Below are 14,960 nucleotides of genomic sequence, written 5' to 3'. Positions count from 1 at the left end.
AATCTAAGTTATTTAACTGATTTTTTTATGGTATGTAAATTTATACTTCCAGTTTAATGCAATATTCTAAATAACTGTGATTGACTGACTGAGATCTCTGAAAAGCTTGTGACATTTTTCACATCACCACAAAGCAATAAAGTTATGTACAGAAGTCTGTGAAATGTTACCAACATGCACAAGTGGGAAAGGAAGCAATGACAATTTGGGCAATCAGTGCTCGGTTTCTTCATTTGATTCTGCGACCAAATGATTGCATTCCCCAGGAGTCACATTAGTATTACCTGGAGAGTTACCACAAAAGTCGATTGAAAATGTTTGAGTGCTAGTGTGAATAGCTGTATCTCCTGAATAAAGTCTTTGCAGGTGTAATACAAAGTGGTAAATTCATCAAACCATTTAGTAGCTATTGAATACTACATTTGAGTTACTAAGTTTTAATTTCACAATCAAGTTTTGTCTTGATAGTTTCATCTTGTGCATAGTATATTAACTGTATAATGACAAGCTAATTAGTCTTGTTACTTAGAGAGTTATGGAGTCATAGGAATGTACAGCATGGAAACAGCCCCTTCTGTCTAACTTGTCCATGCCGACCAGATATCCCAACCCAATCTACTCCCACCTGCCAGCACCTGGCCCATATCCCTCCAAACACTTCCCATTCATGTACCCATCCAGATGCCTTTTAAATATTTCAATTGCACTAGCCTCCACCACTACTTATGGCACTCATTCCATACGCGTACCACTCTCTGCATGAAAACGTTGCCCCTCTGGTCTCTTTTATATCTTTCCCCTCTCACCCTAAACCTATGTCCTCTAGTTCTAGACTCCCCGACTCCAGGGAAAAAGACTTTGCCTCTTTATCCTATCCATGCCCCTCATGATTTTGTAAACCTCTCTAAGGTCACCCCTCAGCCTCTGACGCTCCAGGGAATACAGCCCGAGCCTATTCTACCTCTCCCATAAGTTCAAATCCTCCAACCCTGGCAACACTCTTGTAAATCTTTTCTGAACCCTTTCAAGTTTCACAACATCTTTCCGATAGGAAGGAGACCAGAATTGCACGCAATATTCCAACAGTGGCCTAATCAATGTCCTGTACAGCCGCAACATAACCTCCAAACTCCTGTACTCAATACTCTGACCAATAAAGGAAAGCATATCAAATGCCTCCTTCACTATCCTATCTACCTGTGACTCTACTTTGAAGGAGCTATGAACCTGTATTCCAAGATCTTTGTTCAGCAATACTCCTTAAGACCTTGCCATTAAGTGTATAAGTCCTGCTGAGATTTGCTTTCCCAAAATACAGCAGCTCATGCTTATCTAAACTAAACTCCATCTGCCACTCCTCAGCCCATTGACCCATCTGATCAAGATCCCGTTGTAATCTGAGGTAACCTTGTTTGCTGTCCACTACACCTCCAATTTTGGTGTCATCTGCAAACTTACTAACTGTACCTCTTGTGCTCGTATCCAAATCATTTATGTAAATGACAAAAAGTAGAAGACCCAGCACCGATCCTTACCACCTTTCTTAAATCACTTCTCTAGCTTCCCGCAGAGTTCTCAGGTACACCTGATCAGGTCCTGGGGGTTTATCCATCTTTACCTGTTTCAAGACATCCAGCACATCCTCCTCTGTAAAATGGACATTTTTCAAGATGTCACCATCTATTCCCCTACATTCTATATCTTCCATGTCCTCTTCCACAGTAAACACTGATGCAAAATACCCATTTAGTATTTGACCCCCCTCCTGCGGCTCCACGCAAAGGCCACCTTGCTGATCTTTGAGGGGGCCTATTCTCTCCCTCGTTACCCTTTTGTCCTTAATGTATTTGTAAAATCCCTTTGGATTCTCTTTAACTCTATTTGCAAAGCTATCTCGTATCCCCTTTTTGCCCTCCTGATTTCTCTCGAGGATACTGCTTTTATACTCAGGATTTACTTGATCTATCTTGTCTATACCTGACATATGCTTCCTTCTTTTTCTTAACCAAACCCTCAATTTCTTGAGTCATCCAGCATTCCCTATACCTACCAACCTTTCCTTTCACCCTAACAGGAATATACTTTCTCTGGACTCTTGTTATCTCATTTCTGAAGGCTTCCCATTTTCCAGCCGTCCTTTTACCTGCGAACATCTGCCTCCAATCAGCTTTCAAAAGTTCTTGCCTAATACCGTCAAAATTGGCCTTTCTCCAATTTAGAACTTCTACTTTTAGATCTGGTCTATCACAATTTTAAAACTAATAGAATTATGGTCGCTGGCCCCAAAGTGCTCCCCCACTGACACCTCAGTTACCTGCCCTGCCTTATTTCTCAAGAGTAGGTCAAGTTTTGCACCTTCTCTAGTAGGTACATCCACATACTGAATCATAAAATTGTCTTGTACACACTTAACAAATTCCTCTCCATCTAAACCTTTAACACTATGGCAGTCCCAGTCTATGTTTGGAAAGTTAAAATCCCCTACCATAGCCACCCTATTATTCTAACAGATAACTGAGATCTCCTTACAAATTTGTTTCTCAATTTCCCTCTTACTACTTTTTATTTTTCTAAGTGTAGTGATGGAAACTTTGGTTTACCCTCCATTACAGCTTTTTAAAAATGTCATTTTTAATGAGGTACTGATTACTGAATTTTAGGAAGAATTGAAATAACTAGGCCTGAACTGTGCACAGCTCCCAAGTGACCACATGCTGCTTTGAATAGCATTAAGGATTTGATTCCAGCCACCGCCACTCCCCACAAAAAAATATATAATTTTAGATCAAGCTAAGATACAACTCTCATTCTGAATGCTTCTTGTGTAGCGAATGTTATTTCAAATACGACTCTTGGCAGTTTGCATGGCGGTGTAGTATCTACATAATCACTGGAAAGTATGGAGTTTAGCTTAGTGGTGACCCTCCCATTCTAGAAAATGGTTTTCCAACAGCTGTTTTTTTTTAAAAAAAACTTGCATTTATGTAGCAATTTCCACAGCCTCTGGACAGAAATTAATCATAATCAGATAACCTGTTTTTATAATATTTAAGGGATAAATATTGGCCAGGCCACCAGGGATAATCCCTGCTGTTCTTTGACAGTGTTCCATGGGATCTCCTATATCCACTTAATGGTGCAGATACACCTTTGGCCTAACGTGTTGTCCGACATTGCATTCATCTAGCATTCCCTCAGTTTGCATTGCAATGTTAGCCTAAATATTTGAGCTTAAATTTGGAGTGGGGCCAGACTAAATATAAAGTCATTCAGACTCGGCACTAACTCTATTTCTGTCTCCACAGATGCTGCCAGAGCTGCTGAATTTCTTCAACATTTGCTGTTTGTTTTAGATTCCCAGCATCTGCCGTGTGTTGCTTTTGTGCAAACATGTATATATATTTTGACCACATGTTGGAGCTAGAACTGCTGTTTCTCTTATGCACATTAATGATTTGCACTTAGATGTGACAACATGATTTCAAAATTAGTAGATGACAAAATTTTGAAACATAATGAACTGTGAGATTGCTAAGGACATAGGCTGGTAGAATAGGAAAACGTGACAATGAAATTTAATAAATTTTGGTTGGAGGGACCAGGAGAGACAACGTAAAGGGTTGGAAGGACAAGGAGAGACCTATGAGCACAGATCATTGTAGATGACAGGGCAGATTGGGGAAAGTATTTAAAAAGGCATAAGGATCCTGGGTTTTATGTTTAAGGCATATTGCTGAAAAGCATGTATGTTACTGTGAAACACTGATTTAAATTCAGCTGTGCCAATCCAATTTAGCATGGTGATGTCTGTGGCACACATGCAGATGCTTTCCTGTGGCTTGTCATGGCCAGATGACATCACAGACTGCAACTGTGCATGTATGAGGACCGTTTTGGTGTTGTGTATAATCACACCAGTGTGCTGAAAATAAGTTGAAACTCCAGACAAAAGGCTTTCAATCTACTGAAAGGTAGGTTAATGTCTGTTTGCTGTGCTATAATATTTCAGGTTCACATAAACAAAGTTCAGCTCTGAATACTGAATTGATCTTTTCAGTCACTGGTGTAGCACTATATAAATTGCAAACGCCTGACCTAGTCCTGGCGTGGAGGAGCTGGTGTTGGACCAGCATGGACAAAGTTAAAAATCTCGCAGCATCAGTTTATGGTGCAACAGGTTTATTTGGAAGTACAAGCTTTCAGAGCACTGTTCCTTCATCAGGTAGCTAGGCCTGACGAAGGAGCAACACTATAATCTGGTTTTGAGATTTTTAACTTTTGACCTAGTCCTGTTAGTACTAATGAACATGTATATTATTTTCAATTTTTTGGAATGGCTCTCAGGAGTGCAATTAAGCAGGAAATGAAAATTGATTTTACACTTAAAGGTGCCTATTGTACCTAGGAATGATCATCCTTTTAAAGGTTGCTGTATTTGCATCTTCTGGACACTGCCAAGATGTATAATACATGATAAAGTAGTTATGTTAAGGAGAGCTTAAAGACTAATATCCAAATCAAATAATATGAAGTCGCAGATTGGGTCTACTTCCAATTTATCATTTTCCATATTTCCTTGACGAGATAGTGAAATTTTCTTTTATGATGATATGAGTATTTTTGTGTCATATTCCTACATATTATCAGTTTAATCGCCTTCTAGTGTACTGTCTGTAATTGTCAAAATCCATTCAGTGCTGAATATGTTGATCAAGTATCAGCCTATATAAATTGATTGATTATTTCAAGTACAAAGAATGCTGAAATCCCAAATATGCTTTTTCAAAAATAGGACACGCACTAAAACCACAAGTGGCCTCAATTTTTACTTCATTTTTGGATGGACTGAAGAAATTTTACATTACTAAGGTATGTTCAGTTTTTCACTTTGTTTCTACTTTAGCAATGTTAAAAGTTGTATAAACTACGAATAACTTTCACAAAGCCAAAATGTCAGCATGAATTTTGAAGTCGTATAAATTATCACTCTGCTTCTGTCAAAATTGTTATGATATTTATAAATTGCATTTATGAAGAGCAATTTATGGCATGTCACGGTGTCCGCTTTTATCCATGGTTGACCATGTTAAAAGGAAATGATTTCATTCCAACAATGTTGTATCTTAACTACCTATTTTGCCAAAATAAATCCCAGGAAAAACTGGCCCAGGTTTATGTTGCTGTGGTGTATGTGGACTTCCAAAAGGCACTTGATATAGTGGCACACAACAAACTTGAGCAAAATTTGAATTAATAGTATAAAAGGGTAATAGCAATGTGGATACAAGATTGGCTGACTGACAGAAAACACAATAGTTCTCAGATTGAAGTGAGGCTTACTGTGGCATATTCCAGGAATAGGTATTGGGACCACTCCTACTCCCGATACGTCAATGATTTTGTATAATTTCAAAATTTCAGTTTCAAAAATAATACAAAACTTGGGTGTACTATGAAACATGAGAATAGTACAGAATTTCAAAAGTATGTTAGGTTGGTGGTGTGACAACTGGCATATTAAATTTATTGTGGAAAAATGTGAAGTGATTCACTTTGGTAGAAAGTATACAGGAAGACCAATGAAAATGAAAGTTTATATATCTAAAGGGGTGAAGGAACAGAACATCTAGGGTGAACTTTTATATAAATCTTTGAAGGTCATAGGACAGTTGAGAGCACGGTCCGTCAAGTATACATGTTATGGACTTCTCCTTTATCGCTGCTACATGTAATCGTGTGTGGGGTGTATTTGGATTTTCAGAAGGCTTATGAGAAGGCCGAACAGAGGATACCAGTAAATAAAATTAGGGTGCATGGGATTGAGAACGTGTGCTAGTAAGAATTGAGAATTTGTTAACTTACAGAAAGTAGAGAGTAGGAATAAACAGATCATTCTCAGGTCACAGGCTGTTACTAGTGGGCCACCACAAGAATCAGTGCTTGGTCCACAGCTGTTCGCTACATACAAGTAAGTAATGATTTGGTTGTGTGGTCCATCTAGGGTATTTCCAAGTTTATTGATGCTATCAAGCTAGATGAGAACTCAGGTTATGGGGAGGATGTAAGGAGGCGTCAAGATGACTTGTACAGGTTAAATGAATGGACAAGAGCATGGTAGATGGAATATCGTGTGAATTATGTGAGAATTATTTTGGTAGGGAAAAAGGCAGTTTTTTTTTCAGATGGCAAGAAGTTGGATAGTCTGGGTATCCAAAAGAATGCGGGTCTCTTTGTTCATGAGTCACTACCAGTGATAATGCAGATGCAGCATACAATGTGGATCCTAAACAGAATGTTGGTCTTAATTGCAGAGGGTTTGAATTCACGGGTCAAGATGTCAGGCTGCAGCTGTTTTGTGCCTTGATGTGCTCATCTGGAGTGTTGCAGTTTTGGTCCCCTTACCTAAGGAGTGATTTACCTGCCACGGAGTGAGTGCAGTGGAGGTTCTGGGAGAGCAGGATTGTTTTAATATGAGAGATTGTGAAGACTAGGTCTGTATTCCCAGGTGTTGTGAAAAATGAAACTTGATATTGTTGAAACCTCCAAAATCCTTTGCGTGAGATATTTTGGATGTAAATAAGATGTTTTCCCTGTTTTGGGAGTCTATAACTAAGGGACATAAATCTCCAGATAAGAGCGAGGTCATTTCAGACTGAGATGAGGAAGAATGTCTTTACTCAGAGGGTGGTGAATCTTTGAAATGTGAAAGCTGAAGCATTGAGCATGTTCAAGACAAAAATCACTACATTTCTGGACTCTACAAATATCAAGGGATAGAAGACCATAAGACATAGGGACAGAAGTGGCTATTCAGCCTATTGTGTTACCTCCATCATTCAGACATTGTGGCTGATCTGGTAATCCTTGGATCTATCAGTTTCTGCCTTTGCCGAAGAAAGCCAACTTTTAATTTTATAAATTTTGCATACTTGGCAAGGTAGTAAATTACAAATTTCATCTATCCAATTAAAAAGCATGAGAAAAAATTGTTAACTACTTCATCTAGCTATTGCTTATAATCCCTGTTTAGTTTATATAATTTTAAACACCGTATCCAAATCAAAGCAGCTTTAGGCTAGTCGAGCAGAGCATCCAATACAACAATGAAATGTGTGCTTTCTAAACAGCTATTTTAATTTCTAAATATGAGTGAATCTATTTTGAGTATTCAGAATAAAAATAGATGAACAGGATTTTTCGAACAGCTAACAGCAATGTTGTTCTGTTAAAGACATTGAATCACTTTGCAACTCTAATTATAAACTACCAGAGGTAAATGTAATCCAAATTATTCAGATTTTAATTGATATTTTTCTGGAGGTTTTCAGTTTAGAGTGTGTATAATCAGATCCAGCAAATGAAACTGAGAGTTTGAGATTCCATGGGTCATCCGGTCCTATACCCTTGCAAATCCGTCTTTTTCATTATTACCATTAAACCATAGGGACATGATGTGATTGAGTGGGCGAGTGTAGTAGAGTAAGCCAAGAACATGAGCAGGCAATCTTAAAACTGAGATGCTAACCTGGTGAATCTACTACAAAAATTATGTGTACTCTAGACAGCAGAAACTGCATGTGAGACAGCTGTGTGATCCCAACGCCAATAGATCAGATCAAAGCTCTGCAGTTCTTCCACATGAGTTGTGAATGGTGTTGGGTAATTAAACAATAGGTCACAGATGTCAGGTAGATGCAAATTGTCAGCATCCACCTCTGGATCACCACCCACTGTTCAGCTAAATACTTTTTATTGCATGTGATGTCATAAAACAACTAAGCACACTGGTAGAAAAAAAACTACAAGTTTCAGCAATATTTTTACTATAATTTTGAAGATTTCTGTTCTCGACTAGCCATGCTCCCTGCCAAATTATTCCAGTATAAGTGAAACATTCCGTGCTTTGCAACGACTCTCTTCTCCCCACCAACACTGTTGTTGCAGCTTCCTTCTGTACATATCCCCACCTAGCTTTTCTATTCCCCCAGGCTCTTCGCAGCCACCTTCTCCACCTGCCCCTCTCCTCGCTACTGCCTTCTCCACCTGCCCCTTGCCTTGAAAGTTCCTCTCCAAGTCTTGACTTGGATGCATAATTCCCTTTGTTCAACAACTTTGGATTAATATCTTGCATCTCCTACCCTGTGACTGAGAATGCCGCAGTTACGGAAGGTGGCTTACTGCTCTCTTGTAGGCTACTGAGAATGGTCAACAAATGTTGGTCTTGTAAGTAACACCCACATGCCCACAAACTGATGAAAAAGAAATCCAATCCCAGACTGACATAAGGGGTGATACCAGGCAACAATTCAATGTAGCTGGTAGTGTTATTTCCTAACATTTGCAGCACAATGGAGAAACTCAAAGGGTAATATCTTGACATTTCCATAGTATGACTCTGAATCTAAAGTTATTCTGTTGACAAAAAAAATGATTTTGCAGGGCAACAATTAATGAAGTATGTGTATTGTCAGCATGTAGTGGAAGGAATTCTTATTTCAAGCTCAGCAATAGAAGTCTCACTAGTTCAGTTGAGCTGAATTCATTCAAAGAATTCCTAGCCTGAACTGCATAAACTTGATTCCAGCTCTGACTGGCATCTACTTGACAATGTGGGAAAATTGTCCAGATATGTCCTGTATTCATAAAGCAGTACAAATCCAACTCAACCAATTACTGCACCATCCGTTTCCCCTCGATCATCACTAAAGTGATGGACATTGTCATCAACTATGCTATCAAGCAGCACCAGCTCAGCAATAACCTGGTCAGTTAATTGAATTGAACTAGCCTTATTGTCACATGTACTCGACTGTTGTGAAAGGTTTGCAGTCGCCACCTACAGTGCCATCTCAGGTACAAGTTACCTAGGTTATTTTTCTCAGATTCTTCAGTTCAAGTTCTTAAATGAAACCCAAAAATTAGAAAATTAAGAAATCAATAGTTCAGCATTAAAGATCGTAGGAATAAATTAGAGAAATAAAAAGTTCAGAACCACACTCTTTCAACCCAGTCCATGCTGGCACTTGGCCTGCAGTCAAATTGGGCTTTGAATCACCTCGAGGCCAGAGATCCATGCTGAGGCCACGCCAAGCTGAAAGGCTGCTATGCTGGGCTGGGAGATCACCATGCCCAGCTGGGAGGATGCCACTCCTGGCTGAGAGGACACAGAGGCCAGGAGTTCAGTATGTTCTCCTAGAAGAAAGAGGAGAAAAAATATCCTAAAGAGGAGAAACCGATAAAAGGTAAGACAGAAGAGAAGAGCTTTGGCTGAAGTGTCCTACTCTGTCGCCATCCACTTTGGGTTCCACCAGCGTTGCTCAGCTACTGACTTCATTACAGTCTTGGTGCAAACATGGAAAAATAGCTGTTTTCCAGAGCTGAGATGAGTGTGGAAGCCTTTGACATCAAGGCTGCATTTGCCTGTGTGGCATCAAGGAGCTATAGCAAAATTGGAATCAGTGGGAATTAGGGCAAACTCCCTGCTGGTTGGAGTCATACCTAGCACAAAGGAAGATGGCTGTGGTTGTTGGAAGACCGTTATCTCAGTTCCAGGACATCTCTGGTTGCTCAGTGGTTAACACAGCTGCCTTAGTGTCAGGGACCCAGGTTCGATTCCAACCTCTGGCAACTGTGTGGAGTTTGCACATTCTCCCGGTGTCTGCATGTTTCCTCCGGGTGCTCCAGTTTCTTCCCACAGTCCAAAGATCTGCAGGTTAGGTAAATTGGCTGTGCTAAATTGCCTACAGTGTTCAGGGATGTGTTGGTTAGGTTCCTTAGTCAGGGGTGAATATGGGGTTAGTTAATGGGTCTGGGTGGGTTACTCTTCAGAGGGTTGGTGTGGACTTGTTGGGCAGAAGGGTCTGTTTCCACACTATAGGGATTCTGGAAGAGTTCCTCAGGGCAATGTCCTGGGCCCAACCACCTTCAGCTGCTTCATCAATGACCTTACCTCCATCATAAGATCAGAAGTGGGGATGTTCGCTGATGATTGCACAATGTTTAGCATCATTTGCAACACATCGGATACAAAAGCAATCTATGTCAAGGTGCAAGATGATCTGGACAATATCCCCCCAGGTTTGGGCTGACAAGTGGCAAGTAATATTCATGCCACTCAAATGAGCATCTCCGATGAGACAGCCTAACCATCACCCTTGACATTAACTAGAGCTGCCATCACTGAATCCCCCAGTATCAACATTCTTTGGTTACCATTGGTTGAAATTCAACTGGATTTGCCATATCAATACAGTGGCTACAAGAGCACATCAGAGGCTAGGAACACTGCAGCAAATGACTCCCCACCTGATTCTCCAAAGAATGTTCACCATTTAAAAGGCACAAGTCATGAGTGTGATGCAATAATCCCCACTTGCCTGGATGGGTGCAGCTCCAACAAACACTGAAGAAGTTTGACACCATCCAGAATAAAGCAGCATGCTTGATTGGCACTCCATCCACAAGCATTCACTCTCTCTAGCATTGATGGTCAGTAGCAGCATGGTATAATCTGCAAGATGCACTGCAGAAATTCACCAATAATCCTTAGACTGCATCTTCCAAACTTACAACCTCTTCTACCTAGAAGGAACAAGCACAGAAATTGATGGAAAAGCTAGCAGGCTTGGCAGCATCTCTAGGCTGAAATCAGTAGTTGATGTTTCTGGTCCAGTGACCCTTCCTCAGAACTGATGGTAGTGATGAAAATATCGGTTTATGTGCAAAACTCCTGGTGGGGGGGATGGGGGAAGGGGTAAGGAGTAAACGATGTGTGAGGTTAAAGCCCAAGGTGAGGGAGGAATAGTTGGGCAGACAAAGGACTGGATAACGATCTGGCTTGGAGGGTGAATAGCTGTTAGTGAAGACTTAATGGTGAGCAATGGATTGTGTGTAATAGCAGACTGTGATAACAACATCTGGTCTGAGAGGGTAGGGGCACGAATATGGGAGCGTTCAAGCCCTAAAATTATTCAACTCGATATTGAGTCCAGAAAGCCGCAGGGTCCCCAAGCGGAAAAAGGGGTGTTTTTCCAGCTTGTGCTGAGGGTGATGCATATTTGGAATGAGTTGCAAGTGGAAATAGTGGAGGCTGGTACACATACATCCCTGAGTCAGAGATATTGGCCAGGGAATGGCGGGGGGTGGTTATTGAAGTGACAGGCAACTGGAAGTTCAAGGCAGCAGAAAAGAATGGAAAGGGTGAGAACTACTACACAGTCTTGATTTTAGTGAGCCTGAAACCAAGATTCCTTGGAGTAATTTGATATTGATTAAGCTTCAGGTGGAGCTTGCTTCCTGGAATTGGAAAATTTTATTGGTGCATTTTGTTCTTTGTTTCCCCTTCATTGATTTTGCATTTTAGATTAGATTAGATTACTTAGTGTGGAAACAGGCCCTTCGGCCCAACAAGTCCACACTGACCCGCCGAAGCGCAACCCACCCATACCCCTACATTTACCCCTTTAACCTAACACTACGGGCAATTTAGCATGGCCAATTCACCTGACCTGCACATCTTTGGACTGTGGGAGGAAACCGGAGCACCCGGAGGAAACCCACGCAGACACGGGGAGAATGTGCAAACTCCACACAGTCAGTCGCCTGAGTCGGGAATTGAACCCGGGTCTCTGGCGCTGTGAGGCAGCAGTGCTAACCACTGTGCCACCGTGCCGCCTATGTCATCGTTTTTGACATTTACAGAATGGCCATCAAAATGGACAAATATGTTTGAATACTTCTGTTAACTACATATCTTTAATGAGCCTACTGACTGTGTACTTTTGAAGTCATAGTTTCTACACTTTGCTTCACTTTAATTTGTACATTACTCAAAGGTTGAATTATGAATGAAATTATAAAACCGAGCTCAGCTGGAGTCTATTGCTTTTCCTTTTGTAATAAGAAGACACAAGTGGCCTTTAAACTTGACATGCTACAATTCAGTGCTAATGTTTGATCGCTGACATCATGACGTGTCAAGAATCAAATACAATATGTTTGTGCCTTTCAAACCACCTGTGCCACAAAGGGCAACAGTGGTATTCCTGCTTTTCTGTCCTAACATTGTTTTACAATTTAGAAATAAGTTATCCTGTACCCCTGCATGCCAATTAATTATGCAAAAATTTAGAATGGACTGATCTACCTTTTTTTAAAATTAGTACTGACTTTTTACTATTTCAAACATGCAACTATTGCTGCTCACCAAACCTTCATTTTTGCTTCAAAATCTGTCAAAGAATCTAAGCTCCCTGATTAACCGGACACAGGCATGCGTGGAAGTTATTTCCCAATGGATGAAAATGTTGTTTACACCAATTGTTTCAGAATAGTATTCATGTGTGCACATAGTCATAGAGCTGTACAGGAAAGAAACATACCCTTTGATCCAATTCGCTCATGTTGACCAGATATCCGAAACTAATCTAGTCCCGTTTGCCAGCTTTTGGCCCATATCCCTCTAAACCTTTCTGATTCATATACCCATCCAGATGACTTTTAAATGATGTAATTGTACCAGCCTCCACCACTTCCTCTGGCAACTCATTCCAAACACACACCATCCTCTGCATGAAAACTGGTCCCTTTTGGTCCCTTTAAATATTTCCCTTCTCACCTTAAACCTATGGCCTCTAATTTTGGAGTATCCTACTTTGCAGAAAACACCTTGACTATTCACTCCTCATGAGGCCTCAGCCTCTGACGCTTCAGGGAAAACTGCCTCAACCTTTTCAGCATCTCCCTGTAGCTCAAACCCGCCAATCCTAGCAACATTCTTGTAAATATTTTCTGAAGCCTTTCAAGTTTCACAACATCTTTTCTATAGCAGGGAGATCAGAATTGAATGCAGCATTCTAGAAATGGGCTAACTAATGTCCTATACAGTTACAACATGACCTCCCCAAACTCCTTTACTCCATTCACTGACCAAAAAAGGAAAGTGTACCAAATGCCTCCTTCACTGCCTTTCAAAGATCTATGAACATGCACTCCAAGGTTTCTTTGTTTATCAATGCTCCCTAGGGCCTTACCATTAAGTGTTTAAGTCCGGCCCTGATTTGTGTTACACCTCATTTATCAAAATTAAACTCCATCTGCCACTCAGCCCATTTACCAATCTGATCAGTCTTATTTATCATGTATTGCCAGCAGTTAAGCAGCAAATCAGCTATAGTTTTTTTAAGTTTTGTTATCTTGATCACAGTGGCTCAGTGGTTAGCACTGCTGCCTCGCAGCGCCAGGGACCCAGGTTCGATTCCAGCCTTGGGTGACTGCCTGCATGAAGTTTGCACTTTCTCCGTGTCTGCGTGGGTTTTCTGAGTGCTCTGGTTTCCTCCCACCTTCCAAAGATGTGCGGGTCTGGTGAATTGGCCATGCTAAATTACCCATAGTGTTAGGTGCATTAGTAGGGAGTAGGTGGATAGGTCTGGATGGGTTACTCTTTGGAGGGTCGGTGTGGACTTGTTGGGCCAAAGGGCCTGTTTCCGCACTGTAGGGAATCTAACTAATCTAATCAATCAAATAGTCCAAAACATTTTTTTTCTTTTTTTTCATTACCTTCAGTATGTATTCAGTATATTTTACAATTTGACCTCTTATTTTGATTATTTTGTCTGTGTGACGTTATTTAATATCAGTTGAGTGATTTGATTTTAAATTGACTTCTGTTTCCGGATTGTTACTCATGACTAACATTGTAATGGCCCTGCTCAATACTGCTGTTTGTGGGCTAGTTAAGTGACACCTAGAGATGCTAGAGCTGTAGTTCTGGCCATCTGGACAGGAAATTGAAAGATGTCTAGAAGGGGAAATTTGTAGAGTTAAACTACATAGGGTGTGGGGAAGAAAGGTGGCTGGGAACCAAGCAAAGTTATCTGCACAGTAATGGCTCCAGAAGAATTTGTGCAATTAAGAGCAAGATAACCAGAACATACAGATTTATGCACCTAATGCATTTTTATGGTTCTATTTAGGTAAGAGATCAATTATGATTGAAGGTGGTCCAAACTTGAAAATATTGAATTGAACAATGTAATTATGGATTATATATTTGCCATTAAAACTTGGTGGTTATTCTAAGATGCATTCAGTTAAACTCTTCAAGTGTAAATATCTCTGGTTTCAGATACAACATCCTCACACCTTCAAATTCTGTTTAATATTCTCATACTTTTATTTCCACAGTTCAAGGGATTTGATCCCAATGACTTATGCGTAGCAACCCTACTTTTTGAAGGTAGCAGAGAAAAGGTTCTTCAACAGGAAAAGCATGTTTATGATATTGCTGCTAAAGTTGGGTAAGACTTGGAAAAAAAAATCTAGACCATGTAGTGAGATATAAAGATGACTTTTCTAGTTCCAGTTGCATAAATTATATTTACATATTCCCAACAGAAAGACATTAAAATCCTGTAACAAATTCTATAATGGTTGGCATCAGTGTAAAGTTGCCATTGTATATGATTTTTAGATAGAGAATAAAGTCTATAACCCTTAAAGCTACCCTCCACCATTCCATTAGGGATTTCTACATTGGCATTTTAAAAGTATTTTGATCCTGAATGTTTGATTTTTGAAATTTAAAAACCAAAAGAAAAATGGATGCCGAAGTGTACAATGAATCTCCTTGAGCCTGCTCATTATTCCAGTAGGTCATGGCTGATCTAATATTGGACTTAACTGCATTTTCCTATTTCTCCCTATAATCAATTTTGTAATGGTTCAAGGGTCTACGTTGGCCTTAAATATGTTCAACGACCTAACCTCCACAGTTCTCGAGATAGAGAAACCCAAAGATTCACGACTTGTGGGGAAAAAAAAAATCCTCATTTTAAATGGGCACCCATTGCCACATCATTCCAGGAATCAACTTAGTGAACCTTCACTACCTATCTCTGCAGTTTGTTTATCTCTCCTTACATAGGGACCAAAACTGTACACAGTACCCTTGAGTGTGATAT

At 40.2% G+C, this 14,960-nt stretch overlaps 1 protein-coding gene across 2 annotated transcripts in view; it reads left to right on the top strand.

Moving 5' to 3' along the window:
- Nucleotides 1-14,960, top strand: part of agps (alkylglycerone phosphate synthase) — a 153,747-nt gene that overhangs the window by 99,509 nt on the left and 39,278 nt on the right. For both annotated transcript variants that reach the window (XM_043693534.2, XM_043693535.2), the window contains 2 exons: nucleotides 4,793-4,869; nucleotides 14,185-14,297. In XM_043693534.2, coding sequence (XP_043549469.2) covers nucleotides 4,793-4,869; nucleotides 14,185-14,297 — 190 coding nt within the window. The remainder of the gene's footprint in view (nucleotides 1-4,792; nucleotides 4,870-14,184; nucleotides 14,298-14,960) is intronic.

Source organism: Chiloscyllium plagiosum, unplaced genomic scaffold (genome assembly GCF_037043375.1).
Source record: "Chiloscyllium plagiosum isolate Xiang-an unplaced genomic scaffold, Cpla_swu_hap1 HiC_scaffold_7, whole genome shotgun sequence".
NCBI lineage: Eukaryota > Metazoa > Chordata > Chondrichthyes > Orectolobiformes > Hemiscylliidae > Chiloscyllium > Chiloscyllium plagiosum.
Note: the sequence above shows the minus strand (reverse complement) of the source record. Positions and strands in the feature narration are given on the sequence as shown.